Source organism: Vombatus ursinus, unplaced genomic scaffold (genome assembly GCF_900497805.2).
Source record: "Vombatus ursinus unplaced genomic scaffold, bare-nosed wombat genome assembly UNPS02015106.1, whole genome shotgun sequence".
Taxonomy (NCBI): Eukaryota; Metazoa; Chordata; class Mammalia; order Diprotodontia; family Vombatidae; genus Vombatus; species Vombatus ursinus.
In genome coordinates this window covers 1,912,662-1,936,214 of record NW_020954884.1, presented here as the reverse complement: position 1 = coordinate 1,936,214, position 23,553 = coordinate 1,912,662, and the positions used below count along the sequence as shown (strand labels likewise).

Below are 23,553 nucleotides of genomic sequence, written 5' to 3'. Positions count from 1 at the left end.
AAACCTGCAAAGTAAATAGTTTTAGTTATAATGAGAGGGATTTCTCTGAGTGATCTCTCAGGTGTCTTCCAACCTAAACTCAGCGTCTCAGGATAGACAGCATGGTATTACTCATGGAAAGTGCACTTGGTTCCGGAGTCAGACGACATGGGTTCAAAACCTGCCTTTGATACTTATTACTTGGGGCAGCTAAATGGCACAGTGCAAATTTGACCTCAGACACTTGACACTAGCTGTGTGATCCTGGGCAAGTCACTTAACCCTGTTTGCCTTACCAAAAAAAAAAAAAAAATACTTATTACTTGTGGGACCTTGGCCAAATCTCTTAACCTCTTAGAACCTCAGTTTCCTCAACTGTAAAATGAAGGAGTTGAATTGTATGAATTCTGAGGTCGGGTCCAGCTCTACATCAGTGCTTACCTGTGAAAAGGGAATGGATGGGTGAGCTAGCTGCCCTGGAAGAATTTGGTGGGAGTGAAAATCTGAAAGATCCAGCTTTTTGAGAAAGGAAGTTCTTCCCCCCTCTGAATGTCTGTTTGAATTTGATAATCGCTAAACAGGAATGAGTTATTGTGTGAAAGGTAAAAGGAAATTGCTTAGAGCACACATAACTCTTAGGCTCTTGCATAGTCAAAATTCAAATCCCTTTAAGGGTCTAGGACTGGAGAAACCCGCCCACATTGTGCTGAGGTGTTTGTTTAGGGAAAGTTTGCACAGCTTGTAGGGAAGTGGTTTGTAGGAAATGAGATCTCTATTGCAGGCCCTGTTTGTTTGACACTTGAATTGCATTCCCTCTGAATTTGAGAGCTTTAGAAGTGCTTACGATGACTTAGGAGTGTTTGCAATTTTCCAGAAGCTTCTTTGTGTTTAATATATTTTTTTGGGGGGTGGGGGAAGGCATTGCTAAAACCCCACCTGCCGCTGCCCCCTCTTGCTCAACCTGTTTCCCATTCTCTTGCTTTGGATCAACAGAATGATATATTTTATGGGAAATCACCAAGAGGAAACCTTGGGAACTGCTTAAGGGACCAGATCACAGCACAGAAATTCCAAATATCATTAAAGGGGCCAAGGGATCAAAGTAGTTTTATGTAAATCTGCAAGCTGTTCTGTTTGGGCTTTCTAACTGTGGTTCTCTTGAAGAGCTCCAGCTGAGTTTTTATAAGTATAAAGCTAAATACTCGATATAACAATTAAATCCAAAACAGACCATAACTTTTTTTCCTTGGAATATTTCTCTGAAATTGTATTTAATTGACTTTGGGGGCTTTTGCTTTGAAAGTCATCCAAAACAGAAGGCTTTGGGGAAGCTGGAGGTATTTTCCACTGGTGGTACTCATGGTTGGTTATGCCTTTGGTCACCATTTCACCCACTTCAGATATTTCCTTCCCGTCACTGGAAGAGATGTTACCTTCATTGAATTCTTGACCTACTGACAAATGAAAACCATCAAAGCCTATATAAAATAATTTACTATTAATGTTGATATTAAATTAGGAATTTCTCCCTAAAGCTCTCCTGACTTCAAATCTTAGCCACTCTTTAAGTTACCAGCATTGTGCGGATGATTGCCAAATCTCTATCTCTGGCCTTGACCTGTCCTCTGAGTGTCAATTCTGAATTTCCAGTTGACTGCTAGATGTCTGCATCTTGATTTCCCTCCAGCATCTTGAATTTAAGTGTCCCAAATTGAATTAATAATCCTCCCCCCCAAAAAAAACTACCCCTTCTTTTGATTTCCTCATTTTTTAATGTTTCTGTTGAAAGTTAGATTGACTCAGTGACCCATTGTTCCCAGACCTGCTTGTCAAAAGTGTTGGAGGGAGGAATTAATCTTGTTGTTCAAGACTTTCAGTCTGGGGAGCAGCTAGATGGTGCAGTGGATGGAGCACGGGCCCTGAAGTCAGGAGGACCCGAGTTCACATCCGGCCTCAGACCAAACACTTGACACTTACTAGCAGTGTGACCCTGGGCAAGTCACTTAACCCCAACTGCCTGAAAATAAAAATAAGTAAATAAATAAATAAAGACTTTCAGTCTGATCTGATTCTTCGAGTCCCCGTTTGGGGTTTTCTTGGCAGAGATACTGGAGTGGTTTGCCATTTTCTTCTTCAGCTCATTTTATAGATGAGGAAACTGAGGCAAACAGCATTAAGAAACTTGCCCAGGGTCACATAGCTAGTAAGTGTCTGAGGCCAGATTTGAACTTCCCGATTCCAGAGCTCTGTGCACGATGGCGCCACCTAGCTGTCCCTAGGAGTCACCCAGTCTACAGCTTTGTATTACCTGATAGTCATCCCCCTCCCTGTTGCTACCTTGGGGAGGAACTGAGATGCAATGGCCCATCCCTTTTTGCTGATGTACGCCTATCTGAGTTGTCTTTATCTCCTTACAAAAGTTATCAATAAAAGCTGGCTCCATCTTGAAGCCATTGCTGATCTCCAGTGATCAGCCTGTCAGAGTGTTGCTACCTTGACATGCTTTAATAAACTCTTTTAATTCTCTTTGTCCTGAGTTTTGCCTTCTTAATCATGGCAAAAGCTCAAACAAAGAATTTTTCTTTTAACAGTGCTGCAGATTGAAAGAGTACTGCATTGGAAGTCACAGGATCTGAGTTTGAATTCCAGCTCTGCTGGGGTTATTATCTGTCTGCTCTTGGGATAGTCCTTTACCTTCTCTCAGCTTTAGTTTTCTCATTAAAATAAGAAAATTGGACTAGATGACTTTTAAGGTCCTTCCCCCATCTGTGCTCTAGGATCTTATCTCCTTTGTTGCTGGCTGATGGGTTTCCTCTTCCCTACATCCATCATCTCTGTTGCATTTCATCCCCTCTTTCCACTCTTGCTGCTCTAACCCAAGTTCAGATCCTCGTTCAGCCTCTTCCTGCTGCAATCCAGCCTCTACAAAGCTGCCAAAATGATCTCCCTTATGATCGTGTCTTATCACGTCATGTGCTTTTTCAAAACTTATAATGACTTTCCACTGTCTGTTGAATAAAATATAAATTCTTTAGACCAATATTGAAAGCTGAGCTTGGAGTCAGGAAGACCTGGGTTCAGATCTGGCCTCACTTACTAGCTGTGTGACCCAAAGCAAATCACCAAAGACAAGAATAACAACTCATATTTGTATGGCACCAATAGACCATGGAAACAAAATCCAAAGTTTGTGGGAGAAACAACTTCTGAGGAAGATGCAAGGAAAAGGGAGGGGAGGGAAAAAAAAAAGCTGTGTCTGCCATTAATGAACCTGGAAACATTCAGATGGTACAGTTTGAAGACATGTCACACCTGTCGAAGTCCCTATGTGCAGGCTGGCAAAGAGACTCTCACAGAAGAGATAGTATATCTTTATGTTTTGTTTTGAAAAAAAATTGAAGATAGGGGATTTTGATGTTAATTTAGATTTAAAAGAACCCTCCAAATATCCTGAGTCTTTTCTGACAATATGCTTGTAAAGTAAAATTTTGTACTTTGACTAGTTTTTCTGTGGTTTAAGGAGATGACAGTTCATTTTAATCATTATTTACAATCAGGCAGGGCAGAAAGGTTAGGAGGAACTGTTTTCTAGGAATGACTTTGCTCTGTCTCTTTCTCTCTGTATCTCTGATTTTCTGTCTCTTAGTCTCTTTTGTGATACTTTAATTGGTAATCTTTTCTGTCACCGATCACAGGTCAGATTCCATTACAACGAGCTCCAAGAGACTGTCCAAATCTGTTCATTAAATATTGTCTGAAGTAAATGAATCATCATTTAGGTAAAGCACTCAGCACAGGCACATAGTAAGCGCTATATAAATGTTAGCCATTATTATTGGGTTAGAAACCTTTGGATTCTAAGACTAGGGTGAGCAGCTCTTCCTATGTATTTCATATACATGTAACCAAATTTCTCCAAATCACTGATTCCTTAGTATTATTCCTTTCTTTATGGTGTATCTTTAGATAATTATATACTTAATCTTAACCATATATTGACTATATAAATGCTTTACATTATATTCATGTTCTATTAGAATAAATATGCCCGTACAAAATGATTATTTTCTTGTTGGTCATTTTCTTTTTTATCCTTTGTTCTCTCTGTTTATCTCAATGTATATGTACATTTTTTTCACATTCTTCATCGGATTCTGCTTTTTTACTAAATAGTATGTCTACAAATTATTTCATGTTCCATGTATTTGTCATTTTAAATTGCTTGATAATAGCTCTTTAAATTGATAGGCAGTTGTGGATTCAGCCCTTCACCAACTGTTATATATTTAGGTTGTTTCCATTTCTTTGAAATGATAAACAGTGCTGTTTTTAAATGCTTTGCTAAGTAAATAAGCTAACTGTTTAAAGATATATGTATATGCATATGTGTGTGTGTGTGTGTGTTCAGAGATGTTGTACATGCACTCGTGCTCAAATATGTGTATGCATATATGTATTCAAAGGTATGTATATTCATATTTTATATATCATAATTTTGAACAGCCTCAATCGCAGAACATCCAAAAGGCATTATTTGTAATTTCAAAGAAATGCAAACAGCTTAATTGGGCAACAGTTGGTAAATGTAATGGACTGTGCTGTTTAAAATGATAAAAGTAATGGAATATAAAGAAATTTGTGGAGACTTTTATGCAGTACTATGGAGTGGGCAAGAGGAAGCAGAATCTAAAGAACAGTAAACATGGGCAGCTAGGTGGTACAATGGATAAGAGTGCTGGGGTTGTAGTCAAGAGGACCTGAGTTCAAATTTGACCTCAGACACTTACTAGCTGAGTGACCCTGGGCAAGTCACTTAACTTGTTTGCCTCAGTTTCCTCTTCTCTAAAATAAGCTGGAGAAGGAAGTGGCAAATTACTCCAGTATCTCTGCCAAGAAAACCCCAGATGGGGTCACAAAGGCTCAGACAGGAGTCAATAACACCATCTGCCTATACATACAAAAGACAACTGTTCAAAAGCACATACTGATATATCTTTAAATAGTTAATTTTAAAAAAATTGATGCTCTTACAGTACATTCCCAGGAATTACTGAATAAAAATGTGATTATTTTTGTGACTCTAGTTGTATACTACCAGATTGACCCCCGAAGAGTCTCCCAACTTGTAATTCCACTAGCAGTATATTAGTGTCTCTGTTTCTTTAACCTATCAGTATTGATTTCTGTAGATTTCAGATATTTTTGTCAATCTGTTGGATATGAAGTTGTGCCCCAGAGTTGTTCCAGTTTGCCTTTCTGTGATCTTCAATGTGATTAAAATTGCCCCTCTTTTATCAGTTAGTAATGTTTCTTATAGATAGGATGACTGGCTAGCACAATACAAGGAAACTCTACTTTTGTCTTTTGCACATCCAGGTTTTCCCACTGCCTACTTGTGTTTCTCCACACAAACACACAAAGCCAGATTTTTACATGAGCATCTTACTAAAAAGGTCACTGTTCTGGTTCATAATTTAAAGGTCAATTATAATGTCATTGCTTCTTTCAAACCATGCTTGAGTGTTATCATTCTAATGAAAGCTGTCAAAATGTTAAGAGCTCAACTATAAACTCTGTAAATAACTAATCCCAATTAACTTTCTGGATCATAAACTTAGAACTTGGGGGGGGGACTTTCTTTTTTGGCAATTGGGGTTAAATGACTTGCCCAGAGTCACATAGCTAGTAATTGTTAAGTGTTTGATCTGAGGCCGGATTTGATCTCAGGTCCTCCTGACTTCAGGACTAGTGCTGTCACCTAGCTGCCCCCTTGGGGGTACTTTAGAAATCATCTAGAACAATCCCCTCTCTTAAAAATAAATATGAGGAAACTGAGACCAGAAAGATAAAGTGATTTGCCCAATGTTAAGCAGACTGTAGCAGAGCCAAGATTTAAACCTATATCTTCTTTCAAATCAGGGGCCCTTAGATGGAAAGTTCAACTTTATGTCTTTGGATTTATTGGAAAGTTATTCACCTTTTGTTGACACTTTTCCTTTCTTTACTGATATTGACATAGTCACTTCTGATTTTATTCTATTAAATGGTTTTCCAGAATCTTGAGAAATTCCTTCTCATGTGACACATTTATAGGATTCTGTGCATGTCTCTCATTGTTCGGAAAACTCACCACACTTCTACCTTTAACCTCTTTTATGATGCTAGTTGGAATTGTGTTTAATTTTACAAATCATTGGTGTTAATGAAAGCTATCAGCTTTCCTATAGTAGAAATTGTCAGTCCAAATGAAAGATATGAAATAAGCAGACACGAAATGTATTTTCTCCTTATAGTCTTTTCCTAATAATTCCCCTTATTCCACTTCTTGGCTAACACCTGGTTAGAATGTGAGTTCCTTGAGTGGAGGGACTGATTTAACTTTTTTTGTAACTCTGGGACTTGGGAATAGTGTCTGGCACATACTTAATACTCAATAAATACTTTTTGATTGATTATTTGAGTATGAACCATATAAGGGAAGTCCTGCCAGTCATATATTAATACTAATATAATAAAGAAATAAGCAAAGAAATTGCTTTTATGTAATGTTTAATCTAGTTAACCAAAATACATGAATAATGACAATCTGTCTCTAATGAAAATTTTTGACAAGTTAAGAATGACACAAATACCGCTTGTCTGTATTAGCACCGAAGTGATGCAAAGTAATGAGGAATGGGGCCGTGAGGGGAATGGTAAGAAACTCACGTCTTTCTGCCCTCTGCTTGCATGAGGCTGTGTGAGTAAAGAGAAGAGGAAAGATGGAAAAGATGTCAATATAGATAGGGATATATGTGTGCATGTGTGTACATACATACTAATCAGTTCTATCTCAATAAATTGATTCTGACTCAATCTTCAGAAAAACATGCCTTAGAAAATTCTTTGAAGTTGCTTTGGCCACCAGAACTCATAAAACTGCCAATTCATGTATGAGGGGCTATGATCTTTATCTCTCAAGGGGATATACCCTCCCAAGTGAAATCTCAGGTCTTTTGAAATATAGATACATTTGAAGTTGTAAATATTGAACTTACTTCCAATGGGGAAGTCAGTGGTGAAATTCATCTTGGAGTTCAGTTCTGTGCAAGTTGGGTTTGCCAGTGGATGAAAAGTACTGTTTATGTTAAAGGACTTAGGCTGTCCAGTATCTGGCATCACAAAATAACCTGTTTTCCCTAGTAATCCTTGCTTATTTTACAAATTCTGGTTTTAAATAGAAGCTTAGACTTTTAGTCACTTACTTACATTTTTCTAGTAAAATACAAATAAATAAACCAAGGCATAAAGAAGGTAAGTGACATATCCAGAGTCACACAACTAGCAAGTATCTGATGCAGGATTTGAACCCAAGTCTTCCTGACTTTGAGTCTGGTACCCCATTCACTTTGCAACACTGGCTCTAGTAGACCTGCATATGCTATATTAGTTGAGAACAAACCCTCCTCATGCTTAGCCCCTTCATGTTCAGTTTGGCAGGTAAAGAAGTGCCTATTTCAGACTGAGGAGGTTGATCTTGACTAGTTTTCATCCAGACTTCTGTTTGAAAGCTTTTCTTTGGGATGAGATTTTAGTAATCAGAGATAGATCCATGAGTAATTGCCTAATATATGCCTAGCTTTGCAGAAGCTGGAGAAACGCACCTTTTTTCAAAAAGGGTGTTTATAGTTTAGTTTGGAAACTCAAGCTGACACATGTGAAGAAATTAGCAGGCGCAGTATTGTGCTCATAGAATATGAATACAGCAGGATTTCTGAGAAGAGGGAGATCTCTGAAGGCCTTAAGTAGTTGTAGAATGTTTCATGGAGGTGGGAACTCAGACTGGGTGGGGCTTGAGAAGGTAGAAGAAAGGAAGGAAGGAAGAAGGAGGTTGTTCTAAGCAGGGACAGTGGCTTAAAGACAGACAGACACTGGGTACTCTGTACATGCAGTATTTATTATGAGGAGTCCTTCCTGATTGGAATAGACCAGATATGTTTCAGAACTAGAAAATAGGCTAATGTTTCCCCCCTGGATTTCCTACCTCTTCTTATGGGGATAAATAGAGAAGAAAATTTGCAGGCTTACCTCTTCTTTTTCTTTAATGGAAACAAAACAAGCCCCTTAAAACATTACAGTTTGAGTTGTTAAAAGGATGCATCTTAATGTCTCATAAAATTTTGTCTACCTTGGCAGTAGATTCATCGTTCCATTTTGGAGCAACTGGTACTTAAGGAAAGAAGTGTGTTTATAACTTCCTGTCAGTTGTGGGATGTGTCCTAGAAACCATTCCTGTGAAATAAACATTGCCAGTGGTACTGTACATAGACATTCATGCCTCTTTGTGTGTGTGCCCATATGTGGGTGTGTAAAATGTTTTCCTTCATATGAATGTGTTGGACTTCTCTACCAGGAATGGTTATACGTTTACAGAGATCCACCGAGATGTTCAGGAAGACTAGCGTCTCTGGTGTTGGGGCTTGCTGAACCCTTTTTAGAACTGCTTATCCACCTTTGGTGTCCACCTGATTCACCCAACTCTCACCTTAACCCACCCCTCTTCCAAACTGCCCATTTCTGCCCAGGGCACCATCATTCTTCCAGTCACTAAGGTTTTCAACCTCAGGATCCTCAACTCCCTCCTGTTCACTTACACTATACATCCAGTTAGTTCCTAAATCTTGTCATTTTTGTCTGTTCAGCATCTTTCCCATCTCTCCCCTTCTCTCCATTCACACAGTCTCCTCCCATCCATCCTCGTCACTTCTAGGCTAAACTATTGCAGTAGCGTCCCAAATGGACTTCATACCTCAAATCTCTATCCTCTCCAATTTTTATTCTCCCCAGAGCTGCGAAAATCATTTTTTTCCCTGTGTCAGTCAAAAAGCATTTATCTAGCACTTATTATGTGCGGGGGGCTGTGCTTAAGGAGTCAAACAAAAATGAAGAAGAGTACCTGAAGGGTATGTCTGACAAGTTTTTCCCTTACTCAGTAGACATCAGCGAATCCCAAATGACTCTAGGCTCAAATATTATTTCATTTTATCTAATCCTTTTAAAATTTCTGTTACTGTATAAATTTTATAATAGCATAACAGAACATATTTGTCATTTGTGAATAAGTTAATAAACATGTTGGGGTTACACACTGAAATTTTTCTACTGAATTGGGGGGGTGCATAATTGGTAAAAAGTTGGAGACCATTGCTCTAAGTTGACTCTACTCAGTTGTGAGACTAAGAAAAGACAGTTGTTCTATCTGGAGGTTGGATTTAACTTAAGTAATGAAGGAGGTGTTAATCTTTAATATGTGTTCATCTTTGATACACTATTTATATCTTAAAACTTTGTAGTTTGGGGAAAGGACAAGATTTACTTTGTGTACAAACCAACATTAAAACAATAAGATGGATTAGCGTTGCTGTTTCCGATCTTCAAACATTTTTTTTTTTACCAAGAGATAGAAATTTACAACTTGAGAACTGAAAATAAGCATCTACTTAATATTTCATTGGATTTTCCTGAACACTAAATTTATATCTGTGAGCTACAGAACCTTGAGAACCTAATAAATTCTGAAGCTTATTTATAAAAAATTTTGTAAAATAGTTTCATGTATATATACTTTTTTTTTAAATCACATTTTGTTTAATTAACATGATTTATTGGAGAAAATGAGGTGACAACAGGATACTTAGCTTGCTGGGAGCCATCCCCCTCCCTCTGTCAAAGAAGGCTACTCTGGTACTTTTTAATTTTTCTCTATCTCCTCTCCTGTGAGGAAATGCCCCAGCTATAAATTTGTCAGTTCTAGAGATTATAGTAATGTACTAGTTCTTTCAGGTCTCAAGAAACCATGTGCTTTGCTGGAAAAGCCAACATTCCAGCATTATCTTACAATGTTCTGAGGTCCTCCTAGCGTGCTTTACTGTAAACTTTTGGAGACATGAATAGTGACTGGATCCAAAAAGATCTGGAACAGTATTGCTTCAGAGCGCTTCCCAGACTTCTGTCCACTTCCACCCTGCTACTGATAATCTGGAATAGTCTTGGAGTTGTTCTCCAATGTGACAGTTCTTTCAGTCTGCCCCAAATACAACTGCATTTTGTGTTTGCCCGTTTGCTAAGATAATTGTTTTGGCCTCCTGATAGCATCCCTTTAACCACCAGTCCAAAGTGGGGCATTTGGTTTTTAGACCTATAAAGTAAAGGGAATGTGCTTCATGTATTCAGATGGTTAATCTTCTGCTTCTGATGCTTGTGATCCTTACGATGGTAACATGAGAGAATGTTGATTAGGACAGGTCTTTGGCACCCTTAGAGCCTTTTCTCTGTCGCCAGGGGAAGAAGAGGGATGACTGTAAGAGAAATCAGAATGTAAGGCAGTTTGGAAGTGAAAGCATTAGCTGTTTTTCTCTTCTACTCCTTCCTTTCACCCATGAGGCATATGCCACAGTGTTCAACTGGGGATTGGCAGGACAGCTGAGACACAACTGGGGATTTGGCCCTAGAGCATTCTGTAGCCACTGTGCCCTATCCCAGCCGCTGATTAGTCTTCTGGTTTTGAGGGGGCAAAAGAATTAGGTAGCAACATGACTTAGCAGATATACTGTTGGACTTTCAAGTGGGGAGATCAGAAATTTAAATGTCACCCCAGATACTTAATGGCTGTGCAGCCCATAGGCAAGCCATAAACTCTTGGTACTTGGATTTCCTTATCTGTAAAATGGGAAAAATCCTTATACTACCTAGTTTATAGAGGCAGCTAGGTGGTTCAGTGGATAGAGCTCAAGGCTTAGAGTCAGGAAGACCGGAGTTCAAATCCAGCCTTGGACACTTACTAGCTATGTGTCTGAGCAAGTCACTTAACCTGTTTGCCTTAATCGACTGGAGAAGGAAATGGCAAGATATTGCCAAGAAAACCCCATGGATGGTATTGACGTGCTGTGGTCCACAGGGTCATGAAGAGTTGGACATAACTGAACAACAACCCACTTTACAGGGTTGTGAAGAAAGATTTACCAACCTTAAAGTATAACATAAATACGAAGTATCTTTTTTAATTAACTTGCATTAGAATTATACATTTAGAATCAGATGGATGGCACAGGGAATAGAATGGTGGACCTGGAGACAGGAAGACCTCAGACACTTAGTAGCTGACTGGCAAGGCACTTAACATTTATCTGCCTCTGTTTCTCCATCTGAAAATGGAGATGATAATAATAGCACATATCTCCCAGGGTTGTTGTGAGGATAAAAGTTAATATTTGTAAAAGTGCCTGGCAGACTTTTGAAGTGCTATATAAATGTTAGCTAGTAATGGTAGTGGTAGTAGTAGTGGTGGTGGTGGTGGTACTAGTACTACTACTAGTAGTAGTAGTAGTAGTAGTAGTAGTAGTAGTAGCAGCAGCCACCACCAGGCTATCATCATTGTCGTCATCATCATTATCATTGCTTCCTAAGGGCAGGAACTATGTTGTATTCTTCTTGTCAATAGTCCTGGGGAGGTTGGGAAGAAAAGCATGTCTTGTGGGGAAAAGGATGATTTTTTTTTTTTTTTTTTGTGAAACTGATAACTGACAAAGTTCTTGCTGCTTTCTTCTTTAGCTTCCACCTGGCTGCATCAAGGGGGCACGTGGAGTGCCTCAGGGCCATGGTTATACATGGAGCAGATGTGACAGCCCAAGATACTGCAGGTACACTTTCGCCATCATTAAATTCCATTGAAATGAAGTCTTGTTTAGTTGCCTGGCTTCTTTCAGCACTTTTTTTTTTTGTTTTTCTCTTTCCATAGCAACTGTATTCTTAGATTTATCTGTTTTCATTTTATATCTAGTTATTAAACTGAAATTATTAGACTTTGAACATTTTTATTAGAAGGATAAGAAGAGAATGAGTCCATTTATTTTTAATTCTAAACAGCATTCTAAAAAGTTCTGTATTTTATGAATAATACTGTATCTGCATATTCTATCTACAAAGTTATCAAACATTTACTGTGATGTAAAGTAAATAGGATCCTATATATGTAGTCAACTTGTGATTGTACGTACATATGGAAGATAAGAAGAAAATAGTCTTGTTAATATTAGCAAAATCTAATTGACAGGGCAACTAGGTGGCGCAGTGGATAGAGCACCGGCCCTGGATTCAGGAGGACCTGAGTTCAAATCTGGCCTCAGACACATAATACTTACTAGTTCTGTGACCCTGGGCAAGTCACTTAACCCCATTGCCTAGCCCCCCCCAAAAAAAATCTAATTGCTGGGTGAGACCCATCCTCCAGTTGGGCCTAGTATTCTGTCTCTGATACATGCAGTATTCACACTATACATCACCTAACTGGCAGAATCCAGTGCTAACACAGCATAGGCTGATTATGTGTCCATTCTCCTTTTCAAAATTTTAATCTTTTTTTGTTTCGTTTTGTTTTTTGGTGAGGCATTCGGGGTTAAGCGACTTGCCCAGGGTCACACGGTTAGTAAGTGTCAAGTGTCTGGTCTGAGACCAAATTTGAACTCGGGTCCTCCTGATTCCAGGCCTGGTGCTCCATCCACTGCACCACCTAGCTGCCCCAAAATTTTAATTTCTTGAGTCAGATTGGCCACCATCTACTGTGTACCATCTTCACGTTGAGTTTTCAGAACTTCCATGCGATGGTGACCCTAATGGGTAGAATCTCAGAGTCAGAAAAGACCTCAGAGGTCAGCTAGTCAAATCCATGCCTTCACCTGCATCCCCATGCAACATCCCCAGCAAGGAAGCACTCAATTGCCACTTGAAGACCCACAGTGATGGGGAGCTCAGCTCTTCCTGAGGCTGCTTAGTCCATTCTGGAACACAGTTTTCCCTCAGGAAGGGCAGTGTTTGTCTCTTTGCAGTTTCTGCATCTTGCTCTTGGTTCTGTCTTCTGGGACAGAGGAAAACCAGTCTAGTTCTTGCACATGACATCCCTTTAAATACTTAATGACAGCTAGAACCCCCAGTCTACCCTCAAGTGTTATCTTCCCCAGATTAATCTCTCTTACAGCAGATCCTTACAGGGCATGGTTTCTGTCTTTCCTGCCTTCATAGTCAACCTCTCCTGGACTCACCAGAACTTAAAAAGATCCTCCAGATGTGGCTTGACCAGAATAGAGCACAGTGAGATTGGATTGTTACCTCCCTCATCCATTTCCTTTTTATCCTGGACATAACTAGTTGTTGTAAAGAAAAAATAACATTTGCAAAGCCCTTCACACAGTGCCTGGCATATAGTAGGCCCTATTTAAATACTTATTCACTTCCCTCTCAGTAAGCAGTTGTTTTTGTGTTTTCTTCCCCATCAGATTGTGATCTTTCTGAGGGCAAGGACAGCCTTTTGCCTTTCTTTGTCTTACCAGTGCTTAGCACAGGGCCTGGCACATAGTAGGTGCTTAATAATGCTTATTGACTGATTATTAATATAACCTAGGACCATGTTAGCTTTTTGAACTATAGGGTCAAACAGTCAAAGTTCAGATAATAGTTCACTGAAATCCTAAGAAATTTTTCAAATGAACTGTTTCCCATGCCTCCCATTTTGTAAAAAAAAATAAAATCTTATTTAGTTCAGCCCATAATTCTAGACCCATGAAATACTTTTGGAGTTTCCAGTGTGTTCTCTGCTTCTCTCAATTTTGTGTCATGTACAGATTTGATAGGCATGCTTTCTATGACTTCATCTGAAAATGATGCAGAGAACGAGACCTGGGACATATCTTTGCGGGAGAGCCCCAGAGCTCTTCTTCTGACTTGACACACACACACACATTAGGCTGGCTTTTCCTTCAAAGGTGTCAAGTCACCTTGGTTGGCTCATGGCACTAAAGACTCAGATAAGAATTTCTTCATCACCTGAATACAGAGCAGCCATGAGGAACTCTTTCTGATGGATCGTAATGCTTAACTCAGGCAAGGGAGCTATATGCTCAGCTGAATCAACTTGAGGTATTGTTATTGAGTAACCTCCTGTTATAGCTAAGGAAATCTGTTATTAACTTCTGAATGACCTGCAAATGTCTTATTTTATTCTAGTATTGAATATAAATTCCAAGAAGATTTGCTTAAGTTAGATCCAGCTCAGAACCATCATCCAGTCCCTCACTCTTCATGTTGTCCATATGAATATCATGGAGCAGTTTTTCAAATTAATCCCTTGCTAAAATCTAGATGGACTAGGTTGATGACATTACTTTAATCTAGTACCCAGGAGTGTGATGATAAATGCTTAACAACCAGCTCCTCAATTTAAAAAAGTACACAACACATTTTTAAGTTTAATCTTTGTTAGATAATCAACAAAACAATAAATCAAGCTCTGGTTTGTAGCAATTTCTAAGGTATAAATGCTCACACTTAAAATTTAACAATCTGGGTAGGATCTGACTCCAGCACACCCCTGTCACTAGTGGGCTAATAACCTTATCAGTAATGTACATGAGGTTAGTCTGGCAAAACTCATTCTTGGTAAACCTGTTCTGACTCCCAAAGATCAACACTGTCCTTTATAAACGCTTACCAACCATCCCTTTGATGTAGTCTAGAATTTTGTCAGGAATCTAAGGCAAGTTCTCTACCCCATGATTTGAAGATTCTATCCCTTCCCATTTTTGGAAATTTGAGTGACTTTTGCCCTCCTCCAGCCCTATGATACCACCCCATATTTTTTTCACCAGCTATTTCAGGGCTACAAGTTATAGTTTGTTAGGATCTGGTGACCTGAACTCATTGAGAATGGTTAGGTGCTCTCTCAAGTATCTTGGGTTTCAATACATGTTAATCATTTTAGTTAGTAGGAAAAAAAAAATTCTGTTGGAGTCAGTGGACACTTAGTGACTGCTGTGTGCTAGGCTCCATATTCATCACTGGGGATACAAAGACAAAAGTGAAAATAGCTCCTACCCTCTAGGAGTTTACCTTCTATGAGGGGAGAAATATGTACACAAAATACATATGAAGCAAATTCAAAGTGATATACTAGAGAACCGGGCTGTGAGCCAATGCAATAATTGCCTCTGAGTATAAGGATTTTGATCATAAAGTAGATACTTAACAAGCACTCTGACCTTTTCAGAGGACATGAGATAAAAACAGAGATAAATAGTAGCAATAGGGACAACTGAGTAGGTTTGAGAAAATTTTTAAAATACAGTGCAATGAATAGAGTTCCAGGCCTGGAGTCAGGCAGATCTGAGTTCAAATCCAGCCTCCTTGTGACCCTGTGCATATCACTTAACCCGTTGTGCCTCAGTTTCCTCATCTGTAAAGTGAGTTGGAAAAGGAAATGGCAAACCACTTCACTGTCTTTGCCAAGAAAACTCCAAATGGGGTCACAGTCCGAGTCAACTGAAATGACTGAACAACTACAACAAATGTGACTCAGAACAAAGCAGTGGCCCTGAGGGCTTTAGGCCTGGGGTGTCCAATGCTTCTTCATGTGACCTCAGCCAGATTAAGATGTAATTGGGAAATACTTAACAAGAAATAAAAATACAGTAAAACATAAATAATACATTTTTTAAAAAGTAAAATACTAATGTTTAAAATGCTGAAATAAAAGCGTCCAGAGGGGATTGTGGAATCTCTCTCCCCAGAGACCTTCTGAGTGCTTCTTTGGCAACATCCCATAAAGATTAAAATGTGTTCATGTTTTTAAAATATTTTGTTATTGTCTTCTGAATTTCCTTTCTAACCTAGCCAGTATTTAACACTGTATCATTTAATGCCCCAGGGATAGACAGGCACTCTTGAGAGCTTTTTTCTTTATAGTTGTATTGCTTTCGGTCTGAGTGATAAATGGCCAACCTACCCAATTGTCCCTATTGCTATGGCTAATCTCCATTTTTACCCTTCACCGTCCTCTGAAAAAGTCGGAGTGCTTGTTAAATATCAACTTCTTGGTCATCATCCTTGTAGTCAGAGGCAGTTATTACATTGGTCTTCAGTCTGGCCCTATGACATTACTTTGAATTTACTTCATGTGTGTTCAGTAACTTTTCAGTCGTATCTGACTCTTCATGGCCCCGTTTGGGATTTTCTTGGCAACGATACTGGAGTGGTTTGCCATTTGCTTCTCCAGCTCATTTTGCAAATGAGGAAACTGAAGCAAATGGGCTTGCCCAGGGTCACACAGCTAGTTGAACTCAGATCTTTCTGACTTCAGGCTCAGCACTTTATCCACTGAGCCACCATGGATTTACTTCATACATATTTTATATACATGTTTTTCCCCTCGTAGAATAAATGGCCTATAATATTTACTAATCATACCTTTGTGGATTTGATTACCTCCCTCCCCTCCCACAGCCAAAAACTTCATTTTCTCAATGTATCTTATGTCAGCTTGGTGTTAGGAAGAAAGTAATGTGAACAGATTCATTTGCACTAACTTGGAATGACTGATAGGCTCTTAAATCTTAAATATCCCAAGAAACAATTGACTCAAGCTTACCTCCACAGTAATAAGTTGATTCAACTTCATGCAACTTTCCAGTAAACAATCTGTGATGAATAGCTGAGTTCATTTTTGGGGATCAGTATTTATTGAACTGTATTAACTGCAATCAGTAAAGCAGTTTTACCTTTAAAAAAATTTTAAGGCCAGATTCTTGTAATCCAAGAGAATTTCAAATTTGCAGAATTACAGGCAAAGTAACAGACTCAGGAAAACTTTCAGACAGTGTTGGAGAAAGATTTGGTGGAAGTTAATAGACAGATTAATGTCCTCTAACCAGAACACACCCACTTTTCCTAAGATGTCCCTGGTTTTCAATTTCTTTCATCAATTTAGAACCCACAGATTCTGTCTTAGCTTCCAAGTTCATTTTTTTGCAAGATTTAGGGGTTTCTGACTGAAGAGGTAGGGCAGAGATTATTGCTTGTAATTTCTAAATCAGGTACTGCCTTCTATTCTGAGGCCAGGTATACTCAGTAATACATATGAGTTGGCATAAATCATAAAACAATAATAACTAGCATTTATATAGTGCTTTAAGGTTTGAAATGTGATTTTCAAATATATCATTCGGTCTTCATATCCACCCAATAATCGGTGCTATTATTATTCCCACTAACAAAAGTGAGGTGGATAAGAGGTTAAATGACTTTTCCCAGGTCACACAGCTAGTCAATGTCTGAGGCTGAATTTGAACTCGGGTATTCCTGACTCCAGGTCCAGCACTGTGTTCACTGCATCACTTAGCTTTGTCCTGTCATCAGTAAGAATGGAGAGTGTGAAATCAGGGCTTCTCAACAGCAGGTTACAAATTCATGGCATACTCCTAAATCGCTACTTGTAAGTGGTTCCTAATGAATGAACAGGATGCTCTGTGTTCCATTTCACTCCCACACTCCCCCTTTCCTCCCCACCACACATCTTCCTTCTGTCACCTCTCCAGGTTACAGGTAGGTAGGTATGCCCTTTATCTGAAGATGAACAATTCAGCCTTTGTTGCTGAAAATCGCATGAAAATCTCTTTTCCTCATAGTTGTCTTCGTTAGGAGATAAGCCAGGGATTTGAAACTCGTGTGCAATGTTTGTGTTTTATTTTTTACTTGTTCAGGACACAGTGCTTTACACCTGGCAGCCAAGAACAGCCATCCTGAGTGCATTAAAAAACTTCTTCAGGTAAAGTAGTGAAACCTTTAAACTTTATCTTATCTTTTTTTTTTTTGCTTAGAAGCTTCTTCTTCCTTCAAGGCATCTTAGGTAACTACTTTACCTTTTTCTGTAATCCTTTTTAGTGCAGAATAGTGTGTTTTCCTGAGAAGCTTCACCATGGGAATGGTATCCTCTGGGGAAAAAAACCCAGCTTGGAATGCTATTCCCATAGCAACCCTATGAGCAAGAATAATCCCCAATCCAAATCTGGTGCACCTTCCTGGGGCCTAGATTAGTTCCACAACCCTCTTTGCTCAGTCCTTCCCGCCCCCCCCCCCCCCCCCCCCCCCCCGAGCCCCCCACCCCTCACCCACCCCCCCCCCCCCCCCCCCCCCCCGTCCTAAGGAAAGGACAAGTTCAGAAATAGTCTCTATCCAAAATAGCCAGAACAGTTTGTAAATTACTTCTTTATCTCCCTGTCCTTAACCCTTTAACTAACTCATTAATTCTCTTCTGAAACTGTCAAACACTATTTCCCTAATTGTTACAGGAATAGCTTCCAGTATTTTGACTTTTATCTATAGCAAAGGGTATGGTGTTCTTTCTTTAGGTGGGGGGGAAACAAAGATAACGCTAGCTCTGGTTTGGTGGTCTTACCCAAAAGCTTATGACTGAGTTTAAAACTCAGTCTTTAGTGACATTAAATGGCAGTACAGATAGTGACATCCAGCTGTTGCTGGTCATATTGCATCCTAGGCATTTCCACTAACACAGGAAAGAGTTTGGCTTGGAGAAGACAACCAATAAAATATTTGTTCACAGTGATGGCTTATTTGTTGCCTTCCCCTTCACAGACACCATTTGGGATCAGGCATCTTGCCATCATTTCGCTTTGTTTTTCTCATGCAAAAGTGCGCTCACATTCTTAAACTTTTCAGGGTCTGGTGATCACACAGCTTCTCGTCTTGCATTAAATGATGCAAGCTGCCCTGAGTGCCAGGAATGCTTAAATTTAGCAGGTCTTTGAAGCTTAATTCAAGAACAGCAGATTTATATCTTTGATTTGTGTGTGTGTGTGTGTGTGTGTGTGTGTGTGTGTGTGCAGTTTTCTTCTGAATGCAGTTAAAATAAAAGCTTCCATACCAATGCTGTGTGAGGCCAGGAGCAATCCAAGAGAATATAAACTCCTTGAACACAAAAACTTTCATTGTTGTCTTTATATTCCTGATGTGGAGCATAGCATTTTATTCATTTGTTGTAGATGGTATATCTATATCTATCTATCTATCTGTCTATTGAATTGTATTTCACCTGGATCTGTAACCATTGTCATAAAGCTAGTAAAGGTTAGGAGGATCTGGGTTTGACCAATCCATCAATCAATAAACATTTATTAAGCAACCTATTTCTTATTGTTGTCATTTCGATTGTGACTGGCTCTTCATGACCCCATTTGAGGTTTTCTTAGCAAAGATATGGAGTGGTTTGCCATTTCCTTCTCCAGCTTATTTTACACATGAGGAAATCAAGGCAAACAGGGTTAAGTGAGTTGCCCAGGGTCACGCAAGTAGTAAACTTATGAGGCTGGATTTGAACTCAAGTCTTCCTGAGTCCGGGCCCAGGGCTCTATCCATTGTACCACCTAGCTGTCCCCAGAGCAGCAACAACAATAACATATAATAGGAACTATGTTAATTTTGGGTTTAAATAAGTCCTTCCTCTGACAGTACCATTAATTCTATGACCATAGGCAAGTCACTTAGTTTCTTAGTGCCCTTAGAAATATTCTAAGACTTAAAACACCCAGACCAGTTGCCAGTCTGTTTTGGTAAAGAGAGTTTTCCCATTTACAGTGTCCCACAGTAATGAAATCACAGACCTAGACAAGGGAAAAAAAAACAACCATTTAGAGGCCTTTCCAGTAGGGGTAGGGGTGTGTGTGTGTGTGTGTGTGTGTGTGTGTGTGTGTGTGTGTGTGTGAGAGAGAGAGAGACACGTTATGGACGCCTTTGGCAGTCTGCTGAAGCCTTCAGACTAATGTTTTAAGATTGTTAAAATTAAATGCATAGCATTATAAAGTAAACCAATTTTATTAGACTGCAGTTGTCAAAATAATTTTAAAGGTTCATCAATTCTGCTTCAGAGTTAGGTTGTTCTTTGTTGGCTATCTGATTTCACTTCAGCTTAGTTACCTCCCGTCCTGAAATCTCGTTGTGGTCCTCTTACTTGCCTTATGGGTCTGGCTTTGTCTCTTCAGCTAAAACTGATTCTGATAAACTAGAGGTTCTGCTGGGCCAGGACCACATAGGATCATAGATGCTGAGTTAGAAGAGACCTCAGAAGTCACTGAGTCCAACCTATTCATTTTACAGACGAGGAAACTGAAGCCAAGGGAAGTTAAGTGGCCTGTCAGAGGTCGAATGGATAGTAAAGCATCAGCAGAAGAATCTGAATCCAGGTCCTCTGACTCCAGTGCCTCTTAGCCCTGTACCATGCTGTCATCCCATAGTCAGGCTTCTAGTATAATTTTCTTTCTGTTTATATAGAAATGCATGTGCATAGAATTTTTTTCTGTGTTGTTTAAAGTTCTGAAGGTTTGATCTGTGTTTTAGTAAAATTGGATCCAAATGTAATAAACTGTAAACAGATCTTCATTCTTTCTGGTGCTAAAAGATACTCCTCTCATTTCTGAGGCTCCCTCTTCATGTTCCCCCAATTCTCAAATGACTATCATAACTTTATTTTCATTTTAGAATACTTGTGAAAGCCTCATGTCTCATATTGGGAGCACTGTGTTTGAAGACAGGGCAAGTTGAATTAGAATAATTATTCAAAATATATGTATATATTGTGTTTGTGGTTTTTGTTTTTCAGTCTAAATGTCCAGCAGAGAGCACTGACAATTCTGGGAAAACAGCTTTACACTATGCAGGTGAATTTTTCCTTCTGTTTCTATACCTTTATCTCTGTCTTTTTAATTTAATTTATTTTATTCTGAGCTTAAGTAATAAAACAAGTATTTCCATAACATAATAGAATAGGGGAAAATAGGGGAAACATGAAACTACAAATCTCTATTGTGTACAACTTGTGATTCCTTTTAGATATATAATAAAATTATCATGTAACTTCTTTTTTTTTCCCTTTTTTTTCTCCCCCTTCCCCCCATCTCTTATTTATTTATTTGTTTGCTTTTTGGTGAGGTAGTCGGGGTTATGTGACTTGCACAGGGTCACACAGCTGGTAAGTGTCAAGTGTCTGAGGCCAGATTTGAACTCGGGTCCTCCTGATTCCAAGGCCGGAGCTTGTGCCACCTAGTTGTTCCCCCTCCCCCCCATCTCTTGAAGAGATTCAAACCTCTTATTTCTCCTATTCCATCTCCTCATTTAACCTTTCATACTCAAGGTGCACCTCCCTCTAGCTCTTCAGCAGAGAGTTCTCATTTTAATTCAATTCCATTCAGTAAACATTAAGCACCTACTGTGTGCCAAACAGTTCTAAAAGCTGGGATACAAAAAGAGACAGAAGATAGTCCTTACCTTCAAGTAGCTTACAGTCTACTGGGGAAGGTGACATACAAACATGTCAAGGCCTCAAAGCCACAGGTGACCTTCTAGGTCCTTGGGTGTGGCCTTTTCCTGAGTCCAAGTTTTAGAGAGCAAATCCTTTTATTAAGGGGATTTGTTCTGTGAAGTTTGGATTCAAAGAGTTGAACTTGAGGACCTAGAAGGCCACATGTGGCCTCAAGGCCACAGGTTCCCCACCTCTGAATATACAAAACAATCTATATACAGGATAAATAGGAAATAATTAATAGAGGGAAGGCACTAGAATTAAGAAGGGCTGGGGAAGACTTTCCTGTAGTAGGTAGGATTTTAGTTGGGGCTTCAAGGAAGTCAGAGAACCATTCTGTAAGAAAACTACCATTTACTTATAGTATTAAGTGCAGAGAAATGCCCACATGAGTGGCAATCATGGCTTTTATGCAGTTGTTCAGTGAGCAGGCACTTAAAGCTTACTATGTGTCAGGCTCTACACTAAGAATTGGAAAAACACTGCAAGTAGAAAGAAAGATGATCCCTCACTGAACTTAGTTTCTAATAGGAGAAAACAGCACATAGCACAAAGCTGAAGAGCAGGAGAAGGAGGAGAAAAGATGTAGAATGTGACTGTGAATGTGATCATGAGTTGAAAGGAGTTGAAAGCAGTGACGACAGAAAATCCAATACAAATGTTTTTAGTTAAACCTTTAATTTTCCACCAGCTCTTGACTTTTATTATCATTGTACAGAGATGAACTGTCATAATTTTTACCATTTAGTTTCTTAAGAAAAGGGATTATTTTGTGCGTGTCTTTATATGTTCAGGGCCTCTAATTCAGTGCCCAGTGCACAAAAGGTACCCACCCAGTCTATCAGCAGGAACTTAACAAGTATTTTCTTGGTGCCAGGTTGTTAGTAGAATTAGAGTCATTATTATAGGAATTAGGATTGCTGACAGCCATGGTTATTTACCTTGAATTTATTTTGCATTTGTTTTCCATATACTTATATGTATATGTGTTGTTTCCTTCAATGGAGTGTAAACTCATTGAGGTCAGGAACTGTTTCGTTTTTATCTCTATAAACCCAGTGCCCGCCTCCTTGTAGGTCCTTCATAAATGCTTGTTAATCGATTCGGTTCATGGTACTAAAAGGAAGCCCAATGAAAACACAGTGACACTGAGCCCTGAGGTGCCAACTTTAAATAGTTCTTTTTTTTATTTTTTTGGCTAGGCAGTGGGGTTGAGTGACTTGCCCATGGTCACACAGCTAGTAAGTGTTATGTGTCTGAGGCCGGATTTGAACTCAGGGCCTCTTGAATCCAGGGCCAGTGCTCTATCCACTAAGGCACCTAGCTGCCCCTAAATAGTTCTCTTAAAAGTTGAGATTACTGAGGGGAAGCTAGGTGGCACAGTGGATAGAGCACTGGCCCTGAAGTCAAGAGTACCTGAGTTCAAATCTGGCCTCAGACCAAACACTTGACACTTACTAGCTGTGTGACCCTGGGCAAGTCACTTAACCCTAATTTCCTAACAAAGAAAAAAAAAAGTTAAGATTACTACCTTCCTCCCTTCCCCAGCCATCCATCCTTTGAAACCAAGAATAAAAAAGAGAAAGAAAAAAGAAAGTTGAGGTTAGGCAATGTAACTCATTTTTAAAAACATAAATGGAGCTTGTCAGTGATCTTGAGTCTGTAAGAGACAAGATGAAAAATATTTTTTTATAATTGTCAATAACATCTCACTACAAGGCATCTGACTTGGTGGTTTTCCATTTTATTACATGTTCCTTTTTAATGAAATAAGATTTGGGGATGGGGTGAGTGAAAGAGAGAAAACCATGTGATCTGTTGGGAATTTTGTGTTTTTTTCCCTCAGCGGCACATGGATGCCTTCAAGCAACTCGAATTCTCTGTGAGCACAAAAGCCCTGTTAACCTCAAGGATTTGGTGAGTACCATTCACACCAGTAAGTCACCAGAGGTGGAGGGGGAAATTGATTTACAAAGCACTTTGGGGTATCTCAGTGGCTCTTTCACTACAGCATCCTAAGGGCCATTGTGACTTCAGCACATTTAATGGAGACTTTGGCATTTGGTAAATACTCCCTTAGTTCCTCTTCTGAAAAAGAGAGATAATACAATCTTACTCTTCTAACCTTAAAAAAAAATAAGAGGATTAATTTCCAAATGTCTATAGTGTATTCCACAAAGAATCTTATGTAAATCTATAGTATAGCACTGTATTATTCTGTCAGAAGTGAAACACTTGACATATGAATTCTGGCCATGTAAATGTGTACTTCATTACTTATTGTAGGCTCATAGATTTAGAGATGATAGTCACCTTAAATATCAACAATGTAACTTTTTCATTTTATAGATGAGGAAATTGAGACCCAGAAAGGTTAAGTGATTTGACCAAAAGTCATA

General features: G+C 39.1%; 1 protein-coding gene across 9 annotated transcripts in view; it reads left to right on the top strand.

The window, feature by feature from the left end:
* The window catches only part of RAI14 (retinoic acid induced 14), a 186,553-nt gene that overhangs the window by 141,779 nt on the left and 21,221 nt on the right, over positions 1-23,553 (top strand). For all 9 annotated transcript variants that reach the window (XM_027846254.1, XM_027846251.1, XM_027846253.1 and 6 more), the window contains 4 exons: positions 11,569-11,657; positions 17,544-17,608; positions 20,456-20,513; positions 23,001-23,071. In XM_027846254.1, coding sequence (XP_027702055.1) covers positions 11,569-11,657; positions 17,544-17,608; positions 20,456-20,513; positions 23,001-23,071 — 283 coding nt within the window. The remainder of the gene's footprint in view (positions 1-11,568; positions 11,658-17,543; positions 17,609-20,455; positions 20,514-23,000; positions 23,072-23,553) is intronic.